The sequence below is a fragment of the Propithecus coquereli genome, unplaced genomic scaffold (assembly GCF_000956105.1).
Source record: "Propithecus coquereli isolate 6110/MARCELLA unplaced genomic scaffold, Pcoq_1.0 Scaffold150, whole genome shotgun sequence".
Classification (NCBI taxonomy): Eukaryota; Metazoa; Chordata; class Mammalia; order Primates; family Indriidae; genus Propithecus; species Propithecus coquereli.
Genome location: NW_012139414.1, coordinates 7,400,275 through 7,423,084, shown reverse-complemented (window position 1 = coordinate 7,423,084; position 22,810 = coordinate 7,400,275). Strand labels below are relative to the sequence as shown.

The following is a 22,810-nucleotide window of genomic DNA, read 5'->3' as shown; positions in this document are numbered from 1 at the left end:
GGAAAAACACATAGCACAAATTGCTGAGATAAACATGGGAACTTTCTTAGGAGTGTCACAAGTTACTTTTACATTTTTTTCTGTTCTGTCTAGAGTGCATGCTGTCATCATGGGCAGCAGACATTTTGTGTTATCCCAGGTTCTGGCACAGTGCCAAGAATAGATGTTACAGTTTGTGCTTGCTGAATAAATTGATAACTTTATGAAAACAGTGTATTATGTAACACCACCTTTGTTATTCCATAGGAGACTGACATCTTCCAATAGCAGGCCTCGAGAAGACAGCTGGTTAAAATCTTTATTTGTCCGGAAAGTTGATCCAAGAAAAGATGCTCACTCTAATCTCCTAGCCAAAAAGGAAACAAGCAGTCTGTACAAATTACAGTGTGAGTGATAGGTTTGCTATCTTCATAGTTGACTCTTTTTTCCTTTGTTCATAAGTTTATCGTTGGATTTTCTTTTGTTTCAGTTCACAATGTTAAACCGGAATGCCTAGAAGCATACAACAAAATTTGGTGTGTATACCAAACTATCCTTTACTTGGGGAAAAATAATGATTTAGTATTAGTTGGTTCAACTAACCCTTGATAGCAGAAAGTGAGATCTTTCATCTCTCTCTTTTAAAGCTGAATGTTCAGACACTCTTAAACTGAGCTCTGTGTGGTATTGCCAAAGGCATTTGGATTTTAAGCATTCACACAGCTAAACCATCGCACAGTCTATCAGAGTTCAGAATGTTACCAGACTCTTAAGGTTGGAAGGAACCTTACAAAGCCATCTGGTCCATCTACTCATCCAGTGCTTGAGTCCTTTGTGCAGACCTTCCTGACTGCCTGTGCTTAAATAAACTCCGTCTCTAAACAGCTTTGACTGTTAGGAATTAAAACTCATGTGCCTGTGACCTCCATTGTTTTCAATTTTACTCCTAAGTAAAACCACCATCGAAAGTTCTGTATGTATTTGAACATAGCTGCCACTTCTTCCCAAGTCTTCCGTCTCCGGGATCTCAATCCCTTCAGCTGATTCTTACGTGATGTGAGATCCATACCCTCTTACAGAATTTGTGAACTTTAAGACTAAAGGGAGAATTAAACTCATTAGTTCTAATTAAGTAAACAGATAGTATTTTAATGATCAGTTTTAAGCAAATGTACTGAAAAAAATATTTTTTACCTTTAATATCTACTACTTTCACAAGAAAGCAAATGATTTTGTCTCCATAATCAGTATAATTTCCAGAAGCAAAAACTTTTTGTTGTTTTTTTTTTGGAGGTGGTTCATGAAATGTAACTTAGCATTTCTTGCTAACTTCAGCACATTTCTCTTTATTTAAAAAGAAATGCCCTAAAACAAACCAGATGTTTATTTCTAATCTTTTCTCATAAAATGAAATTTTTTTCTGTGCTGATGTTTCCCTGAATTATCTTTTCTGTCCTGTTTTTAATCACTTCATCTCCTGTCTCAGATTTCTGGCTGTCTATTCATATTTCTGTTTGGATGTTTTGCTCTCACTTCAAACTCATCGTGTAGAATCACTTTGCTCTTCCAACTTCCCTGTCTGTGTCACTCACTGTGTTCTACTTAACCCCCTCCTTAGTTCTTTGTGATCAGTTAGCTACGGAGGGCTGGGCATTCTTCATGGCGTATGTTTTGGTTCTCTTTGCTTGTTCCTTCTTCATCTCCCTCTGCAAACCTTTTGAGCCCCATCCCAATTAACCTCCTTTCTGACATTTTTTGGGGGCTTGAAGCTATACCTGTGTCTCCATCCCGCCCTGTAATATATTACCCAAAATTTGTCAGATTGATCTATTTGAGTTCTGTTTTCTCCTTCATTATGTTTTTTCTTTTCTTTGAAACTTTCAGCAGCTCCCTGTTTCCAGAACATAAAGACTTAACTCCTGCCTGGTTTTTAGGGGTCCCAATTATGAGATTCAGCCCAACCCATCCAGTTCTGGGTACAAGTACTACCTGCCTTACAAGCTCCATTCAGGTAAGGCCAGGGCTCCCAGGAGCAGGTTTGGGTTCCTGGCAAAGAGGATTGTCTACAAATCCCTGTGTCATTTTGTATTGGTGAAAAGCCTAGCCCATTGTCAGGTCCCTGGCCCCTTTCTGGACCCTACCTAGGTCATCTGTACTGGCTTCCTTCCTCCGCATTGGCTCCGAGTCAGGGTGGTTTACTTCCCACCTATGTCATTGGCAAAAAAGAAACCCATTTCCATTTCCCTAGCATGATCCATTTTCCCCATACTCGATTTTCATCAGTCCCGTATTATTTCTGAACATTCATGGGTTATGTGTCAGACACATTGAATATCAGATCTTAATTTAAAAAGGAAATGTCACTCTTCAAAAAATACACATGGTGTGGTAATTGTACGGATTTTCAGTTCATAAAGACATAAGGGTTTTCAGTTAGTTAGACATAGGCCATTTGGAACTTTTCTCTGTAACTGTCCATATACACCCAAACCTGGTGCCCCAGCATCTGGTGGTGATTGCTAGCTTAGTATCATTCGGTATCAGCAAATAATTTGAATAGGTTCCGTTTCCAACCCTTGGTATCCTTTTGCATCCATTGTTGAATCTATACTGTACTTTTTCATCGTGATTTTTCTATTCAAAAAGTGTGTAGGCTTTAGCTTTTCTCTTGGCATAGAACAGTTATGCCTCTTCCTTTTACCCTTCCCTGTACATTAGAATCTGTACCATAGGGAGGCTTCCATGGGACTGTGCTCTGCTCTGACACCTCTGTCAAATTAATACGCTGCCATGTGGCGTTGCCACTGCTCCTGCACAGTCAATGGGAATGAATTAGTGTGTTCTGTATGAGACTGTGTGATACCTCTTACATCCCCTCTGCTGGTTGAATTGAGTAGGACCTAATTTATGCTTCATGTTGTATCTTCAATTTTGATTCTTCTGCCATGTTGATGCCCTTTGGGACTGTTGGAGGTTGGGGTTGCTTCCAAACTGTGTTGTGTCTAGCTCTGTCTTCTTCCTCCTTTCTTAAGGCCAATTTGTTCTCTACTCTGGTTACCTCTGCCTGCTGGTGCTGCTTCTGTTGTCTGCCTCTGTCTTAAACATTACTTTCTTCCCTTTCAGTCTTTCTTATTTCTTCCATGTTTTTTTCTGACTATTTCCATGTCTGTAATTCTTCCTATCTTTGGAACCAAGAACTAAGTTTTTATAAACATCACATTCTTAAGTAGTTCTTTTGTTTTTTTGTTTTTTTCTGGAAATAGCAAATAATAGACCCAGAGCTCCTGGAATCTTGGGACCTTTGGCTCTTTTTTATCATTTTTATCATTATACTTGAGTTGCTTACAACTCTTTTAGATAGTTGGGGTATCAGAAAGCTAAGCTTCTGATAAGTGGGGTGTTAGAGTACAAGACCATTGTTTTGTCATAAATATGTTCTGAGATCATTTGCCAGAACAGAGTAGGTGGTCTTTTTCCTGTTATTGATCATGTGTTGTTCACCTGGTAAAATTTTGTTGGTTGTTTAATTAGTGTTGCTATTTCTTCTCTTTAAGTCAAGAGGTGTTGCCAAAGATTCATGAAGATAAACATTACCCTTGTACTTTGGTGGGGACTTGGAACACGTGGTATGGCGAGCAGGACCAAGCTGGTAGGAAGCAGAAGTCTTTGGCATAAACACTCTTCCTTAAGCATTACTGTAACACTTAAGTAATGTTCTGATTTAATGCTTGTTTTTATAATAAAAGCTTTCTAAGTCTCAATGTAGTTTTATGCTTAAAGTAGCTTCTTCAATAATTTATTGCAAAAAACTACTTTTTAATTATTTTCAATGTTTAAATCTATTATTGAAACCTTATGGTATAACTCATAGGCCAACACATGGCACATTAGAGTTTTGTACTATGTTAACATTGTGCATATTAGAATATTTTCAAGGTAAGAATAGCATGAGACTCTAAATGTATACTGTCTTTTAAAATGCATTTCAGTCCACCTCTGGAGGTATGAAGGAGGCTATCCAGCCCTCACGGAAGTCATGAATAAACTCAGAGGAAATCAGGTAATGATTTTGAAAATGTTTGCTTATTCAAACTAATGACATAGTAAATGTTAATATGGAAATAAATGACTCTTTTCTGTCATCAGTTTTTGTTAGTAGGTTATTCATTTTTTATAGTAGAAATTTTATTATTTAGACTCTTAAAGTTATATTTAAACATAAAGTAACCACTTGTAATACTACTAAAATAACAGTCCTTATTGTAAAAGTCAATTGTACTTTGAAAGTGATAAGCTAGTACCTTAAAACCGGTAAATCAGCATGGTTGACACAATTAGCGCTGGATTTCCTGACACTGTCCACTTCAGGAACTGTCATCCACGTATATATTCTTTATCTTGGGCAGACTTTGCTATCCTACCCCTCCCGTCACTAATAGGTACATGTTAGTAGAGAGAATTTTAACAGCCACACACCATTGGGGAAGAAAATCTTTTGTATAGATTCCCAGACAAATAAAAATGGCTTTTGAATTATCTGCTGTTTTGTGATCTCCATGTCACCTATATTAATATATCACCAAACACTGTTAGGAGAATCTGAAAATGTAGAAAATTAAATTTGTTTACATTGTCATTTAAATAATTATGATGACCATGTAGTTTGTCATCTAAATCTAGACACTTTTGAGAATGAAAAGGAATGCTGTTAGTCATTATCCCAGTTCAACATGTGTCAGTTGGGACTTCTCAGGCCAACTGAGACCTATTGAGTCTCCTGTTTATAACAATATTCTGTAGGAACATAAGTGTTATTAAAGTGGGCTTGTATATAAATATTAGAAGATTTCACGAGCACATTTTTTCACTCAAAGGAGTTTGTGGAATTCCGTAAAGCAAGAAGCAACATGCTTCTCTCTAGGAAGAATCAGCTACTATTGGAATTCAGTTTCTGGAATGAGCCTGTCCCACGATCAGGACCTAATATATATGAACTCAGGTCTTACCAACTCCGAGTAAGTACTGAAGTACCAGTTAACTGTCCTTTTGCTCTTTCAAGAAGCACAAACACTTCCTAATGCTGACAACAAAACTTGAGCGCACAGTGTGATGCGTGTTTAGCATTATGTTTTGATTTGAATTGTTTTCTCTGCTGTCCAGTCCTCCTCCTGTTTTTCCTTTTTTCTTTCTCATTTCCCTCTCTTCTGCTAAGCTCTTTTGTTTTTATGACCTTATGCATAATTTTTATTATTTAGTATTTTTCCAAATAGCGTTTCTGTTTTTAAGAGGAAAGACTTAGAGTGCAGGACTAGGTACAATATATGGCATCTATTGTAGTTGAAAAGAGCAACTAATAAATGTTGTGACTGTTGAACAAATTATACAATACTATAAGAGTAAAAAGGAAATAATATTTTATAACACTTTCTAGATACTTCCCTACTAAGTAAATACTAGAAAGAAAGCCCCAGATAAGCATTATTAAAAAGAATGCATATCAGTAGATCTGTATTAGGCTGGCCACCTTGCCCAGCCCAAATTGAACTTTTAAAAATTTCACAATAAGCTGAGGTGCCAGCTACTCAGGAAGCTGAGGTGGGAGGATCACTTGAGCCCAGGAGTTCCAAGCTATAGTGCACTGTGCCCCCATTGGGTACCAGCACTAAATTTGGCATCAATATGGTGACTTCCTAGGAGTCGGGGACCACGAGGTTGCATAAGAAGGGGTGAACTGGCCCAGGTCGAAACAGAGCAGGTCAAAACTCGGTGCTGATCAGTAGTGGCATTGCGCCTATGAATAACTACTCCACTCCAGCCTGGGCAGCATAGTCTGAATGGACGCCCATAATTTAATCACGATTTCAGTGCATCTGAAGGATGAGCCCAGCTATGGTTTTGATAACCATAAATGGATAACTCTTACATTATGTATATGTTGTCTTCTGTATGAAGCTGTAAAATATTATTCCCACTATGGGATAGGAGCACAATGAGTAATAACATTTTGTTACATTGTTTATTACATCCCATGTTATTAAAAGTTAATTTTTAAGTTTTGTCCCTTGATATTTTTTATACTGCTATTTCCATATTTTTTCACAGAAGAACTAACAAATGAAAATCTAAATCTCTTTTCAGCCAGGAACCATGATTGAATGGGGCAATTACTGGTGAGTATATTACTGAATGGTGAGTTCGTAAGTCTTATTAATAGATTATTTTAGGCCATAGTGATAATTCTAGGGAAAAAAATCTGAGGATGATACCGTGACTTGACGTTAGACTATTGTTTTGGTTCGTTTTTATTAAGAAGTTTTTCAAACATAAACCAAACTAGAGAGAAGAATAACATGGATCCCTCTCCGTATCCATTACTTAGCTTCACTAATTATCAGCACATGGCCAATCTTGTTTAGGTCCAGCTCCACCAACCCAGATTGTTTGGAATTAAATCCTGGACTATATGCTATTTCATTCATAATGATTTCAGTACTGTATATATTTCTAAAAGATAAGCACTCTCTTTTTTTAAGCAAAAGACTGATACTGCATGAGGTTATTTTATATACTTCTTAAATATTATCTTTTCCAAAACATTGCTTTTGTCACATAGAGCTGTGGTCCCCTAGGCTGCAGCCTGTTAGCAGTCCATGGCCTGTTAGGAAATGGGCTGCACATCAGCACCTGAGCTCCGCACTACCCTTCCCATGACACCCCATCCCCCCATCCCCAGTCTGTGGAAAAAAATTGTCTCCTATCAGACCAGCCCTGGTGCCAAAAAGGCTGGGAAGCACTGACATAGAGCATCTCAATGATACAGTTGCTTCTCTTTTTTCCTTCTTATTTTGAGTAGCAAAATACCAATCTTTCCCCAAATCAATCTATAGATCAGCAGAATCCTTATCAAAATTCCAGCAGGCTTTAGAAATGCAAAGGACCCAAAATAGCCAAAATAACCTTGAAAAAGAAGAACAAAGTTGGAGGACTCAGACTTCTGGATTTGAAAACTAACTACAAAACTAGCGTAATCAAGACAGTATAGTCCTGGCATAAGTAGAAGCATACAGATCTATGGGATACATTTATGAACAACCGATTTTTGACAGAGGTACCAGGACAATTCAATGGGAGAAGGATAGTTTTTTCAATAAAGAGTGCTGGAACAACTGGATATCCTTGCAAACAGATGAATTTGGACCCTTACCTCACAATATATACAAAAATTAACTCAAAATGGATCATAGAACTAAATATAAGAGCTAAAATTTAAAACTTTTAGAAGAAAACATAGGAGAAGATTTTTTTTGACCTTGGGTTAGGCAGAGAAGTCTTAGGTATAACAAAAGCACAATGCACAAAAGCAAAAATATTGATAAATTAGAATTCATCAAAATTAAAAACCTTTTGGACGTCAAAGGACAACATTTTAAAAATGAAAATGATAAGTCATAGACTGGGAGAAAATATTTGCAAATCATACATGTGATAAGCAACTTGAATCCAGAATAAAGAATTCTTATAGCTTAATAATAAGAATACAAATAACCCAATTTAAAAATAGGTAAAGGACTTGAATAGACAGTTCTCCAAAGAAGATATACAAATGGTCAACAAACATGAAAAACTGCTCAACATCACTAATCATAAGAGAAATGTAAATCAAAACCACAATGAGATACCACCTTATGCCCTTTAGGATGGCCCTACAAAGAACAGAAAATAAGAAGTGCTGACAAGGAAGCAGAGAAGCTGGAACCCTTGTGCACTGTTGTTGGGAATATGAAATGTTGCAGCCATCCTGGGAAGTAGTGTGGAGGTTCCCCAAAAAATTAAAAATAGAATTCAATATAATCCAGCAGTCCCATTTCTGAGCGTATATCCAAAAGAATTCAAAGCAGGATCTTGAAGAGATACTTTCAGCACCATGTTCATCACAACATTATTCACAGTAGCCAAGAGATAGAAGCAGCCCAAATGTTCATCGACAGATGAATGGATAAAGGAAACGTGGACTTCTTCCGTGGAGGAATCTTGAGGAAGACAGTATGCTAAGTGATATAAGCCACTCATAAAAGGACAAATAGTGTATGATTCCACTCATATGAGGCATTCAGTGTAGTCAAAATCATAGAAAAGGGAAAGGTGAATGCCAGGGCCTGGGCAAAGGGGGAAGGGGGAGTTAGTCTTTAGTGGGTATAGAGTGTTAGGTTTATAAAATGAAAAAGTTTTGTTTGGGGATTCATTGAGCAGTGTTATGAATATACTTGACACTACTGAACTGCACACTTAAAAATGGTTAAGATGATAAATTTAATGTTACTTTTTTTTTTTTTTTAAGAGACAGGATCTAACTCTGTCACCCAGGCTGGTAGGCAGTGGCACAATCATAGCTCACTGCAGCCTCAAACTCCTGAGTTCAAAACAATCCTCTTACTACTGCCTCCCAAATAGCTGGGACCATAGGCGCGTGCCACCATGCCCAGCTAATTCTTCTTATATTTTGTAGAGACAGAGTCTAGCTATGTTGCTCAGGCTGATCTCAAACTCCTGGCCTCAAGCGATCCTCCCACCTCGGCCTCCCAAAGTGCTAGGATTACAGACATGAGCTACTACTGCTGGCCTAAAAAAATTTTTTTTCTTTTTTTTTATTGTGGTGAAAAAAACATGTAACAGGCTGGGCAAAGTGGTTCACACCTGTAACCCCAGCACAAGGAAGCCAAGCCAGGAGGAGAGGTTGAGGCCAGGAGTTCAAAACCAGCTGGGGTAACAGCTCTATCAAAAAAAAAAAAAAAAATTGAAAAACAAAAAAAACTCAGAAGATTTTGAGCATTTTTTTCCTTGAAACTTGAAGTATATCTGTGCCTTAATTTTTTTGTTTTTCTTTTTTGTGGGGAAAGGGTCTATGTGTATGTCTTTGAGGTAATTATGCTAACTCTTAGTGTTCTTTGAAAACTTCATATTTCCATTTCCTAAGCTGCCATTTTATAACTTTATTCTCCCACAAACAGGGAGGCCATGGGATTCTGAGAAAAGCCTTGGGTATGAGTTACTTGACAGCTCTGATCCTTGGTTTCTTTATCTTTAAATGGCAACCTTTGCCTTTTACTTACTCTCAACTTGTGTATGGTTCTCCTTTTTCCTTTTTCTTTTTCAGTTATGAAATTTCTTGCTTTGCATTAAATAATTTCTAAGATCTCTTCCAGCTCCAACAAGGGGTTCTGTGATCTTTATTTCTAATGAATCTTTTCTTGGATCATCAAAGGCTAAATAACGCAAGTTAGAATTTCTTTTAATTTGAAAACTAAGCGATGCATGTCTCATTGTATACTGCTATTATAGACATCATTTTGTTTTGTCAAGCAATTTTTACGGTTTTTATCCTTTTATTTTTGGGCTATCAGTGTAATTATTTAGCTTTTCACAGAATAGCATCACTCACTACTTCGATTTTTGCATGTTACTAATTAAGACTTGCTCACCCTGTAATCCACAAGAACTTACTGGGGTTGTTCAGTTATTTTTCAAATTATATAGAAAGCCAATTCAGCATTCAGTTTGTATTTTGGCACATAGGTAACTGTATAAGATGGTGATCTCCTCTTCAGTACATGCTTCTGATTATTACCAGGCTAAGGCAAGTATGTTTTCTTTGCCTACCATAAATAAAATAGAAAAATTCAGAATGAGGTGAATAATCTAGAATATTTATCACTATCAGTGAAAGACAGTTTTTTTCATTCTGAGCAGAGTTAGAATGCATGTTAAAGTGATTTGCATAATTGATCAATCAAATTTGCAATTTTTGTAAAGATACTGATCACTTAATTCTAAAGGTTAAAGAATTTAATATTAGTTGCGGATAACCCATGAGGGCAATAGCAAGTGATCTCTCCTTCACCGCAGAGAAACCTGAAAGCTTGGGTCGGGGCACCCTAGTGGTACTGAGCCCATGGTAGATGAGAGCAGAGGTGTACAACATGACCTGAAGGAGCCCGGCTTTATCGCTCACGCGGCAGATTGCTCTTGCTCTGATTCCATACCCCTCTTTGAGATGTTATAATTCAGTACATACAAAGTTTGTCTCCACAAAGAGAATGCACTGGTCAAGATCCCTCAAGCACTTTGTCCCTTGAGAATTATGTCTCTCACTGTAGACATTAGTAGATTGGTGTCCTTGTTCATGTTCCTCCGGCTCTTTTAAATGAGCGAGGATGAATCTGGCTTCCCAAGTCCTGTCTACTCTGGGACCTTGCGTGACTGAGACATCAGGCCAGAGCCTGGGCACTGTTGCGATAAATTTGCTGGGTAGTCCATGGTGTGGAGTCTCTTGATGGACTCCAAATGTGCTTCTCCTGTTGGCATTCTGACATCATTTGAAGCCCCTTTCTTTGTTTTCACCTTTGGTTCTAGAAAAGTGCTTTTGGAAAAATATGTACATTTTTAAACATTGTTAGGAATTCAGATGCATTGCTAAATATAAAAATAAAGTACCTGGTACGAACATAAAAGGAGGTTTTTAAATTAAAGAGCTGATATCTTTTGCAGTGCGAAATCTTAAAAAAGAAAGTTTAAGACGTGCCAATTTTTAAGCAATTTAATCACAATTTTATGTTGTACGCATAGATACAGTGTATATTTGCACTTTCCTTCATACATAGTATATCATGAATGCCTTTGGTACTCATTTTCCAAATGGTTTGCTCTAATAAGAAAGAAAGGAAAAAAAACAAAGCATCTTTGTCCATAATAGTGATGGTAGTGATGGTGTACTGCCAAGAAGCTTTACTTTTGTGGTTCTTCCATGTGCTGTTCAAAAGGTTGCAGAATCCTGGAAACAAAGGGAGAAGAAAGGAGGGGGAAGGGATAAAAACTTACCTATAAGGTATAACGTACACTATTCTGGTGACAGACACGCTAAAAGCCCTGACTTCAGCATTGTACAATTCATCATATAACAAAAGCACTTATACCCCTTACTATTTTAAAATTAAAAAAAAACAAAGGTTGCAGAATGCAAAATCCTTCTTACAGTTCAGAGAGCAGGTGTGTTTATCGAGAGTTCACTGTCTTTGGCTGCTTTGAAGGTGTGCTCCTTTCATCTCTGTTTTTGTTTTTTGGTTTTTTTTTTTTTCTTTTCTTTTTTGAGATGGGGGTCTCACTGTCTTGCCCAGGCTGGTTGCAAACTCCTGGGCTCAAGAGATCCTCCCACCCCAGCCTCCCACGTAGCTGGAACTATAGACTGGCACCACTGCACCTGGCTTCATCTGTTTTTATCCCATTCTCCAGGGGCAGTCTCTGTCTCCCTGTGGCATCTTAGGTGTTCTAGTGTCCAGGTTTCCGTCGCTTCCTCTCAAAAGAATGTTCTGGAGAAGCAATTTTTTTTAAGTTGGTGGGTCCTAGCCTCTGCCAATTTTCTTGTCTTTATGTCAAGAATCAGCAGTGCAGCCACATGTTCTCATGTCACTGTTTCTATTTTTAATAGTTATCATTAAATACTGTTCACTTTTCACAAAAATGATGAATGTAGCTACAGAAAGGTATATTTACATTTTGCATTACATTAAAAGAACTTTTTATTGCATTTGATAATGTAATAATAACATGATAAGTGTTTTGTTTTTTGTTTTGTTTTTTGAGACAGAGTCTCGTTTTTGTTGCCGGTGCTAGAGTGAGTGCCGTGGCGTCATCCTAGCTCACAGCAACCTCAAACTCCTGGGCTCAAGCGATCCTCCTGCCTCAGCCTCCCGAGTAGCTGGGACTACAGGCACGAGCCACCACGCCCGGCTAATTTTTTTTTCTATTTTTAGTTGACTTGCTAATTTTTTCTGTTTTTAGTAGAGACGGGTCTCGCTCTTGCTCAGAGCTGGTCTCGAACTCCTGAGCTCAAGTGATCCTCCCGCCTTGGCCTCCCAGAGTGCTGAGATTACAGGCGTGAGCCACCGCGCCCCGCCCATGATAAGTGTTTGAAAAAAATTAATCCTTTTTCCTGAAAAACTTGCCCTGAGTATGGAGGAGATTTAGTCTATTCATTCTTTTTAACATATCTAATTCAGCATCTGGACATTGTTTTTCTCTTATAGGGCTCGTGCAATTCGCTTCCGACAAGACGGTAATGAAGCAGTTGGAGGATTCTTCTCTCAGATTGGGCAGCTATATATGGTGCATCATCTTTGGGGTATATATTATTTTCCTTCATTTTTGAGTTACTGGAATTTAAGATGTCATTACTAAATTGTGTTAGGCAGTAGAGCAAATGTCAAGTCGGTAACCTTAAACACTATAGCAAATCCAGACATCACAGGGGGGTGGTAAGTGCTGGGCTATCTAGAACTGAAGAGGTCAACAAGGAAGAGGCCGTAGATCCATGGCAAATGAGTAAGCTGAAGATGAAAGTGGGAATGATAGTGAAAGGAATAAGAGAGTCAGTTAACCATGGGAGAGGGAGGATAATGAAGCCATGCGGTGCCTTCCATAGAGTGGTCCCTGCCTCCCTTTCCAGTCTGACTTCCCGTTGCTCCCTCAGAGACAGTTCTGCATTTTACCTGGAGAGACAACTTCCTGTGCACACACTCACTGCCTGCCTTTGTAGATGTGGTTCCACCATCCTGGAAGGACCTCGAACCTCTCACCTTTTCCATCTCCACCCACTCTTGTTTGGCACCATCTTAGGTATCTTTCAAGGCCTGACTCAGATGTCACCCCCTCCTGAGCCCTCAGAGCCCTGTGTAGTGCTGCTTGTGGCTGTATGTGCCTCTCTCTCTGCTGGAACATGAACTGGATCTCAGTAATAGCTTGAAATAATACTGCCAGTACATTCTGGGCACATTTGTAAAAGGTTTTCAAAGTTAAAGGAAAAGCATAAGTCATTTCCAGACTATATCAATTAACAGAGGTGTGGGTTTGACCTGTTTGGTTCTACCATGTGTTGCGACCCTGTCTGACCTATTGTGTTAGCATAGCAGGGCTTACAAAGCTAAAAATGACAGAAATAAAGCAGACGTATGAATAACCGTGATCAATAACCGGGAATTTCTTCAGGGTACTGTGGAGGCTTAACAGAATGCAAAGTGACATGTACTTGGGGTAAATCAATAAAAGGTAGAATGTGAGCTAGACTTAGGATCTGCGTGGAATTGCCAGGTGAAGGCAGGAAGGAAGGACTGGACCAGTGGTGGAGACAAAGGAAATTATAAAGAATACTCAGACTGAAACTACAAATGTTCAGACTAGCTTAACGGTAGGATAGCTGCCAGGAACCTAAGTCTGAATGGGTAAGTTGAGACAAAAAAAATAGTTTTTACGTTGTGCTCCTGGAACTCTCCCCACCACCTCCAGAGTCTGGGGAGGAGACCCCCATCCTCACTCTCAGCAATCACTGCCTCGACCAGGGCTGCTGTGTTCGTCTTAGCTCCACACTGGGCTTCCCTGGCATGTAAGAGATTGGAACCCTGCCCTGAATGGTAGATACACCATCAGTAACCCGTCAGCTCCATAGAACACCAAAGGGCGGTGTTGTCCTGGAGAGCTTAGTTTTCTAACTAGCTGAGATTTGACCCCATAAGTCTCGAAGTTTTCAAATGTAGTAGGTATGAAAACAAATCTCTTAAAATATGTTCTGCATTTCCCTGCCTTTTGAGATTATACTACATGTAATTTAACCTTTAGGGATTCGAGGTAGAGGTAAAGTAGTTTTTATTATTGTTTCAAAACTAGTGTACATTCTGTCCAGATGATATAAAGTGAAAAGTCAGACCCTTCCTCCCTCCCTCCCCTTTGTCTCAGCCTAGAGGGACCTCGGAGGCTGGGCTCCTGCACACCCTCCCAGACATCCCTGTGTGTGACTAGGCACAGGCACTAGATGGGTAAGATGGAGGAAGGTTCACCCATCACCACATGGTCTGGCTCCCAGGTGGAGGTCAAGCCAGGCACACGTTCCGTCAGTACCTACAGCATGCCTGAGTCGGGACGCCCAGATGAAGGAGCCTGGAATTGCAAACAGGCAGGCACCAGGGCGTGAGTGGCAGAGCTCTCGCAGCCTGTGGGGAACACAGGGCAGACCCCTTAACTCTGGCCTGTGTGGAGGTCACAGAAAAACAGCAAGATGAAGGGTCTACCAAGACACTCTTCCTTGCAGAAGCCAGGAGCAGCGTGGTGCTCTGGGCGTTCAAAAGACAAATGGCAGCGCATTTGTCTTTTCTAAGGCAGTGCCCTTCTTCACCTTCCTTTCACACCAAAGTGTCCACTGTTGTCCCCACTCAGTGTCCCAGATGTCCACTGCCCATGTCCACTGCCCACTTCCTACTTTGTAGGAAAAAGTAGTGAGATATGCAGTTGTGAATTCTCAGTTGCCAGCCCCTAAAACTTACCCTCAGGTTTCTGTATGTTTTTTAGAGAAAGAGAACCAACATTAGGGCCCTCTAGTATATTTTACTATTTTGTGCACCATCCCCTTTAATCCTTACTACTACCCACCACAGATGAGATACCTGGGGCTCTTGAATGGTAAATAAATCACCCAGAACCCATAGCTCCTCAGTGGCTGAGCCAGGCTCAGGCCTTGGCATGTCTGGCTCAGAGCTCGTTGTTTCCCAGCACAGCGTCCTCTCCTTTGCCCCTGCGCTTCTGATGTCATCCCTGCCGCCCTCCCCAAGGCTTTGCTCCCTCACCCTTCCCTCAGGACCTTCCCTCAGGACCTGGACCTGCTCAAGTGCCTTCCCCAACCCAAATGTCCATCAGCAGATGAGCAGATAAACAAACGTGGAGTATGCATATATTAGAACATTATTCAGCCATAAAAAGGAATGAAATTCTAATACATGTCACAGTGTGGATGAACCTTTAGGACATTATGCTAATAGAAGCCAGAATGCAAAAGGACAAATATTGTATGATTCCACTTACATGAGGAACTAGAATAGGCAAGTTCACAGAGAATGTAGAACAGAGCTTACCAGGGACTGAGGGTGGGGAAGAATGGGGAGTTATTGTTTAATGGATATGGAGTTTTAATTTGGGTTGATGATAAAGTTTTGGAGATGGGTAGTAATGAAGGTTGTACAACAGCAAGAATGTACTTAGTGCCACTGAACTGTACACTTATAACTGATAAAATATATGTATATCTTACCACAATAAAAAAAAAAATTTCATTAAGAATACTTAAAAAGCTTCCCAAATCTGTGTATAGTAGAGGGAAATTTTGTTTTTAGATGGTTAAGTTGACAGGCCTACAGGGTAGATCTTCTCACAGGAAGAAGGAAGTCCTGTGAGGAAAATGCACGTGTCCCAAAACAAAAACTGGAACTTAGAGAAGGAGCCCTGGACAATGTTTTAGTCTTGACTGACATGTCGAGATGCCTAGCAGGTATTTCCCTGGTCAGTGGTTGGAAGGAGCTTGCCCAGGTTGGGAATCAGAAACCAAGGCGTGCCTGTGACATGGCAACACCGAGGACCAGGCGATGCCTTTGACCATGCTGTCCCCTCCACCTGCAGCACCTTTCTTTCCATTCCTGTGTGTCAGTGATGTCCTTTTCAACTCTCAAGACCCACCTGGTCAAATCACGCCTTCCAGGCAGCGCCCCCCGTTCTCCTGTAGACGCCGTCCTCACATTTGTCACGGTGCTCACAAGGGTTGACCTTGCCTTCAAGTGTCTCCTTGTTCTGTGCCACATTGAACAGTCTCTCACCCGGATCAGTGTAGTGCTGTATAAATGTTAACCAAAATTGAATTTGATATTGCTTATCTGTGGTCTGACAGTTTCTTGTTATGAATTTAACACATTATTGGAGAAGTTCACTTGGTTTGTAAAGATATATCTTGGATTCACTAGGTTGTAAAGATTAAGAGCAAATTATTTCACTTCTCGAACCACAAGGCCTAACAATTTTGCTCAAAATAACCAACTCACCATTTTCCCATATACCCGAAATAGTCTCTGAGAAAACTAGATGACCAGCTGAATCACCACCTTACTGGACGTACTAGTGGAATGTAGGGCATTGTGTTTTAAGTCTTGCTTTTCTCTGTGGTTATTTTTAAGCTTACAAGGATCTTCAGACCAGGGAAGACATACGGAATGCAGCATGGCATAAACATGGCTGGGAAGAGTTGGTATATTATACAGGTAATGTTTTAATAGGCATAAAATATTTGATTCTTTTTGTCTTATTGTTTCAGTTATGTTCTTTCACCCTGATGCTAACATGTATTTTTTTAAAAAATAGTGTGTTGCCAGGATGGTGAACTATAAGGCTGGGGGGAGGGGAGATAGTCAAATTTTTTTTTAATACTTACATGACTTTTTTTCAATAAAGAATATTCATCTTATAAGTATGTATGTTGTACAGTTTTCAGTCTCTTGGATTTATAAATTTTATATTTTGTAGATTTCTATATTCTCTGAAAATTTATTACACAAATAAATTTTTTCTAAGCTTTCCCTTCCTCATCAAAATTGTCAGTACCCAAAAATATAACTTAATTCATCAATTAAAAAGTAATTTTGAAATTTAATTTGATAAATTAGAGTTTCCATATGTACACTATGTATGCATGTATGCATACATAAATATATATTATGAAACCCTGTTTGCTTGATTTTTATAAGAAAACAGTTGGGCTGAATACAGTGATATTGATAGAGGTGATACATACCAGCCATGTTGCACAGCAAGCATATTTAAAGCACATATATTACCAAGAAAATCAGAGTAATTTGTTCTGGAAAGTAGGTATTATCTTGTCTTTTAGTTCAAGAAATCAGATAATTGTGTGTGATTTTGTTGCTTACTCTTAACACTTTTCATCAGTCCCCAGAGGCATGTTTTACTCAGCAGTGATAGTTCTATAAGTACAGTATATCTGTTCTTTGTACAGGATACATTCAAATGTAATATTACTTAGTTTTATATAAATTTATTTTAATTCAAAGAAAGTTTTGAAAAATCACCCATTTTTCTCGCAATATGGACTTTCCTCCCACAAATGAAATAAATCTCCAGGTAGGATCTGTTTTAATTTTAATAACATCTTACAGGATGCTAGCTGATCTAGTCTTAGCTTGTATATTTCTGCCCATGAGGTCAGTCCTGTATTTTCCAATATTCTATTCTGTTTTCAAGCAGCATGTCTTCTGAACATTCTCAGCAATCTGTTGTTCATGTATATTTTCCATAATGTGTTTGGAAAAGAACAAGCACAGTAATCCTCATCCTGTTTTCAGTCCCACTTATTCAGGAAATGGAATCCAGGATCATGATCCCACAGAAGACCTCACCCCTCCAGTAAAGCTATAGAATTTCTATGTGCCTACACACATTTATGTGACAAGTATTTGTCATAAATTAATTTTAATTGTATATCACGTGAAAAAGAAAGACTGAGGTGTAAACTGCTGTATATAGCTTATGAGAGACCTCTTTTCTTTAAAATTTACATAATCACAAGAAAGGAACTATTACAGTTTGATTGTAACAGTGCTCTGTGTTCCTCTTCGAAGCATCTCTGTCTGTTGAATGTACCTTATGATACTAGCCACTCCTCCCCATCCTCCAGAAGAGGGTCCAGATTAAAATTTGAATCACCTCTAAATAAGATTCCAACCATGAAAAAAATTAGCTATTTCTTTATAAAAAGCAAATCTGTTTTATAATTACAGGTTTTTAAACAAATTTCTTGTATCAGGAAGAAATACAAATTTGGTTATGTTTCTCTAGCCGTTTTCTGAGTCTCAAACAAACAACAAATTATAAGTGTACCCAATACCTGAAAATGTTTTAATTCACTCTCATTTTTAATCAGTCGGCCTAGTAAACAGTATGTCATTTGTCATTACCAAGATGGTAGTGGTGGGTAAGCTACATTTTAATCAGTAATTCAGTCTTCACATAGTGTATTGTGATGTCTCTATGTGAGAGAGAAAAAAATGGCTTGAACCTATGTATCATATTTGATTTTGAAACGAACACCTTGAATAGCACTGATTTTTATTTGTAATATTTTTCTATAACAAAACAAGTAGCACTAGGAAAAGAGGTTTTATTTTGTAAACAATCATTTGTGACCTCAGACATTCTCTGATTAATATTTTACTAAGCTCACAGCAGATACTTCCAAGATTATGTATGAAGGGTGGTGCATGTTGAGATTTAAATTGGCATAAAGCTGCATACTTTGTCTAGCTCTGTTTGATTTAGTTTTTTAATATAGTGTGCCAATTTTGTGACTGTAATCGTGAAAGTCCTGTTGAAATGAAAAATTATGTCTGCCCACAAATTAAAGAATTTATGTATAAAATAAAGAGTGAATAAATCTCATACCAAATGTCAGACTTTTACATGTGAATGGTTTTCTCCAAGAACATATAAAAGTCAATAAAATCCTCTTAATTTTCACATATTACATGTTGGGATCTTTTTTTTTAATGAACTTGTGCTAAGAATAACCCTATCACTTCTGCAAAATAGCTTGTTGCAAAGGATTAAAGGAGGTGAGGAAGTTAGCCAGTGTCTGGGAGGAAATCCCTCGATACTGAGGGAATGGCTGCAGTGTAGCCCCTAGGCAGGGTCATGCCTGGTGTGTGCTGAGAGCAGCAGAGACCACTGTGGCTGGAGCAGATGAGAGGGAGAGCTTGGTGGGACATGAGCACAGAGAGGTCACGGGGCTAGATCAGTAGGGTGTTGGAGGCTATTACAAGGACCTTGGATTTTACTCTAAGTGAGATGGGATCTGCTGGAGGCTTTTGAGCAGAGGAAGGGCATGCTCTATCTGACTTATATTTCAAATATAGCAGTAAAAGTAGGGAGAAGAATCTGAATGTATTTTGATTGCAAAGCCAACATGATTTCCTGAAGAATTGATTGTGGAGTGTGAATGAAGGAGAAGAATCAAAAGTGACTTAAGTTTTTGGCCCGAGCAGCCATAAAGATGGGGAAGTCTGTAGGTGGAACAGATTTAGGGGAGTGAAGATCAGGACTCCTGTTTTGCTCATGTTGAGTTGAGACATCATCGCTACTTGGCCTTTTGACTAAGATCACATGTGGAGTTTGAAATGTCTCTGCACATATCCAGGTAGAGATGTCAGGTCAGCATCTTCTGACTCATTGGTAATGTGAATCTGCGATTCAGGAGAGCAGTCTAGCCTGGAAATACACATTTGCAAATTGTCCTCATGTAGAAGTTAGAGTGAGGCTAGATGAGCTCACCAAGGGAGTGAATGCACATGGAGAAGACCAAGGTAAGGAGGAACCAGCACAGGAGACCATGAAACTACCAGGGAAATAGGCACTCAAGGAAGTGGGATGTCATCAAAGCTAAGTGAACAAAAGATTAGTAGAGGCAACCTAGCAACAACAAAATTTAAAAATTAGCCAGGTATAGTAGTACGCGCCTGCGGTCCCAGCTACTCAGAGCTGAGGCAGGAGGATTGCTGGAGCCCAGGAGTTGGAGGCTACAGTGAGCTACGATTACTCTCCATCCTGGGCAACAGAACAAGACCTGTCTCTAAAAAAATAAAATATTTTTTTAAAAAATATTTTTAAAAAATGAGTAGAGGTCACCTGTGTCAAATGCTGTCTAGAAGGTTGGGTAAGATGAGGTCTGAAAACATGATTAACTTAGCAGCATGGTGGTCACTGGCAGCCTTTGATAAGAACATCAGTTATTAACCTAGTTTATGAAATTATTACTTTATTTTAGCAATTCCTGCTCAGTTTGTGAAATCCTTTTACTAAACCCCTATAGTAGAATGAATCACATTATTTTGCCCCACTATTCATCTTCATTGGCAATATTCAAAGCTTCCAAAATCAGTTGCCATTCATTGGGTATGAGTCTGGTGAATATTACACAAACCAACTCCTTTTCGATTATAGTATATTTAAGTCTGATTCATAAAGTGTTCCATACAATAGGCATTCCTACCACTTTTTAAAAGCCTTCATAGAATCACTTTGCTCTCCTCCAGACTAGCACTTGATAGAACCTGCTTCTTTTCTCTTATTTTCCACAACTGCCTGTGGAAGACCCTTTTTTTCCAGTTTCACGTGTAATTTTGTTTTAATTTAGGATCTTTAAGATGGACAGCTCCCCTCCAGTAATTAGGAGAGAAACAAGATGGAAATAAAGATTGTATTATTTACAAGCCCTGGGAGTACACAGAACACCTGGAGGCCACACGCAGGAGGTCGGGGGCACAGGCAGGGAGAGAGGGAGGGACCTGTGGGCCAACACCTTTATTGGGGTCCAGGGCATTATTTAAACAGGTCTCCCCAAGGATTGTTTTGATCAGTGGGCTTAAAACAGACACAAGTCCTAGGAGGTCATGCAGTGACCGAGAGGAGGTCAACTGTGGCATATCTGCACAGACCATGTGGGCTGTGAGGGTCAGCAGGGCCAGGCAAGCCGGCTGCATCTGTCCCATAGGGAAGTGGTCACCAGGGAGCAAGCGTTGTATAAGGCAGACATCTGGATCGGCCTCACTGCGGACCTGGGGGCACAGGGGAAGAGTAGGATTGGCAACCATGGCAAGTGTGATTGACCCCTGCTTCTGGCATGAAAAAGTCCAAGCTAGATTTCAAATGGATGCCAAAGAAACATAAAATGATAAGAATTCATTATAATCCACCCCTTGGTGCCTCGGCACATACTTTAAAGCAGTTGTAGTCCAAGTGGTGGAATCTACTGATGTAGGGAAAGTGTGGCTGTGGTGATTGTCAGAGATGCAAGGGGCGAGACCGGCGGAAAGCTGGGGGGCAGTGACAGGAAGAGAATGAGGGAGTGGATGGTCCTCTCCCAGTGGGTCAAGGGGTTGAATGAGGTGGGGCAGGTGCCTCCTGGGGAACGTAATCATCTCCATTAATTTTAGTAACCTGTATCAGAGTTCCCTTAAGGTATGGAAGTGTAGAGCATTTGGCCAGAGAGCAGGAAATATAACAGGATCTGGGCTAAGCAGACAGTTCAGGAAGAAAAGCAAAAAATGTTCTGTGTCCATTTGTCTCAGGAGAGACAATCCATGGGTTTATGCATCCATGGTTAGAGGTTTCGTGTACGGAGTGAAGTCATCTCCAATGTGGAGGCCTTAGGTTGCAGCGATGTTATGTAAGGTGATGTCTTCTCCAGCACTGAGAGTTTGGGCCAGGACAGTGTCATCTGGGATGTGAGGCTACAGTGTCCTTTTCAAGGAGCAGCCACTCAGCTTGATGTGGGCCTCAGTATTTGTTGTAACTGGTTGAAACGGTGGTCTTCTGGAGGGTTTGGGGGTCCAGTTGCACACCCAACCCAGTAGGAATAAGACCAACAACCAACAGAGTAGTGTGCAGCTACACACGACAGGGTTTGTTCTGGGTGGAAGTTTAGGTGAAATGAGCCCTGTCAGATGATAGGCCTGTCTGGCCTGTGGGACAGTGTGTGGTAATGAGTCTCATGAGTGTATGTGCCCCGGGCTGGCCTCACCCTTGTGGGATGGGGGCAAGATCAAAACTTTAGGTTAAGGCCTGGAGCAAACTAGAGAACTTCAGGAGTTTATTTATTGTGTTGGAATTTGAAAAGGAGTTGTTTGAGGCCATCAGTATGTCTTTTAGTTAAACCAGCTATTTTGGACCCAGCAGGAACATGAAAATTCTAATGAGGGCCTCTTCCGAGAGCCCAGCATGGTTTGTTTTAAGAAGTGAAATGTGTGACATGACGACTATTACTGTGTAATATCTACAACTCTGAAGGGAACAGAGTGTCCAAGCAGGGACTTGCATTAAAGCCTTAGTATCTGTGGAGACATGTGATTTTGATTCATACTTTGAATGTCTGTGAAGCAAGAAATTCACAGAGTGTTTTAATCTTGATGGGGAAAACTTTTAGACTAATGGCCTAATGGTTTATAATAAATGTGAAGATGAGACCATTTATTGACCAGGGCATCGAGAGCTAAGAGGACTACCTACAGTTGGCTCGAGCGTGTTGTTTCTTGGATCCTGTCCTTCTTTATTAGGACATCCTGGCTAAGCAATGGAAAGCAGGCACATTCCCCCGAGCGCCGTAACGCACGATGGCTAATTGCCATTCGAATAGTCTATCAACACCCATTACTGTTCATTCGGTTAATCCCAAGCAGCTCCCCAAGTAGTCAAAGGGTCGTGGGGAGAGGTGACCTCCTCTAGCACCCAGATTGGCTCCATCCTGTCTTGGGGAGGCCCCGGTAGCCATGTGAGCTCGTGGGGTGCTGTGTACATGACCCAGAGCATAATAGGCAGCTGGGTGTGAGGTTCACAGGCTCGGGGTTCGCGAGAGCCTCTCTTTCCAAGAGAGCCCAGTAGGTATCCTGTTGTTTGTTGTTTTAAGGGCATGTAGCATGAGGCCAAGAGGGGCAATATCTTCCATCAGAAGCCCTGGGGCAACTAATTGCCAACAGAAGTGGTCCAGAGACTCCAGGAGGCGTCATAAATGGTGGCCAAAGTGAAGGTTTTTTGAGAGCACTAACAGAAGTACCTGTTGACTTTAATTTGTAAGTAAAATTTGTAAATGAGGATTATGTTGCTGCCAGAACCCAAAAAGTATTACAGGATAGTGAATTCACATCCTTAATGAGTGTGTCAGGTGAGTCTCCTTGGGAGAGGATGTTATTGATGTAATGTCATACCTCTGGTCCTGGAGAAGGTGGGTGCCATTAAGATCTTGTCTGCTAAGATGGTGTGTGATGACGAACTGTTGAGGTCCCCATGGGTAGCCTGGAAAGGGTATTGTGTTGCTTCAGAGGCGGAGACAGACTGCAGCTTTGAAAGTCTATGGCACTGAACAGAACAGGCTAGCAAATCTGTAAGCGCAAAATACTTACCAGTT

General features: G+C 40.0%; 1 protein-coding gene across 2 annotated transcripts in view; it reads left to right on the top strand.

Annotated features, from left to right (window-relative positions):
* GBAS (glioblastoma amplified sequence) overlaps positions 1-18,374 on the top strand; it is a 27,160-nt gene extending 8,786 nt beyond the window's left edge. The window contains exons 2-10 of one of the 2 annotated variants that reach the window (XM_012640343.1): positions 247-386; positions 470-515; positions 3,534-3,628; positions 3,969-4,039; positions 4,854-4,994; positions 6,118-6,149; positions 12,060-12,154; positions 16,020-16,103; positions 17,202-18,374. In XM_012640343.1, coding sequence (XP_012495797.1) covers positions 247-386; positions 470-515; positions 3,534-3,628; positions 3,969-4,039; positions 4,854-4,994; positions 6,118-6,149; positions 12,060-12,154; positions 16,020-16,103; positions 17,202-17,266 — 769 coding nt within the window. In that variant the 3' untranslated portion in view covers positions 17,267-18,374. The remainder of the gene's footprint in view (positions 1-246; positions 387-469; positions 516-3,533; positions 3,629-3,968; positions 4,040-4,853; positions 4,995-6,117; positions 6,150-12,059; positions 12,155-16,019; positions 16,104-17,201) is intronic. The other variant, XM_012640344.1, reaches the window with a different exon arrangement.
* The last annotated feature ends 4,436 nt before the right edge of the window (positions 18,375-22,810 follow it).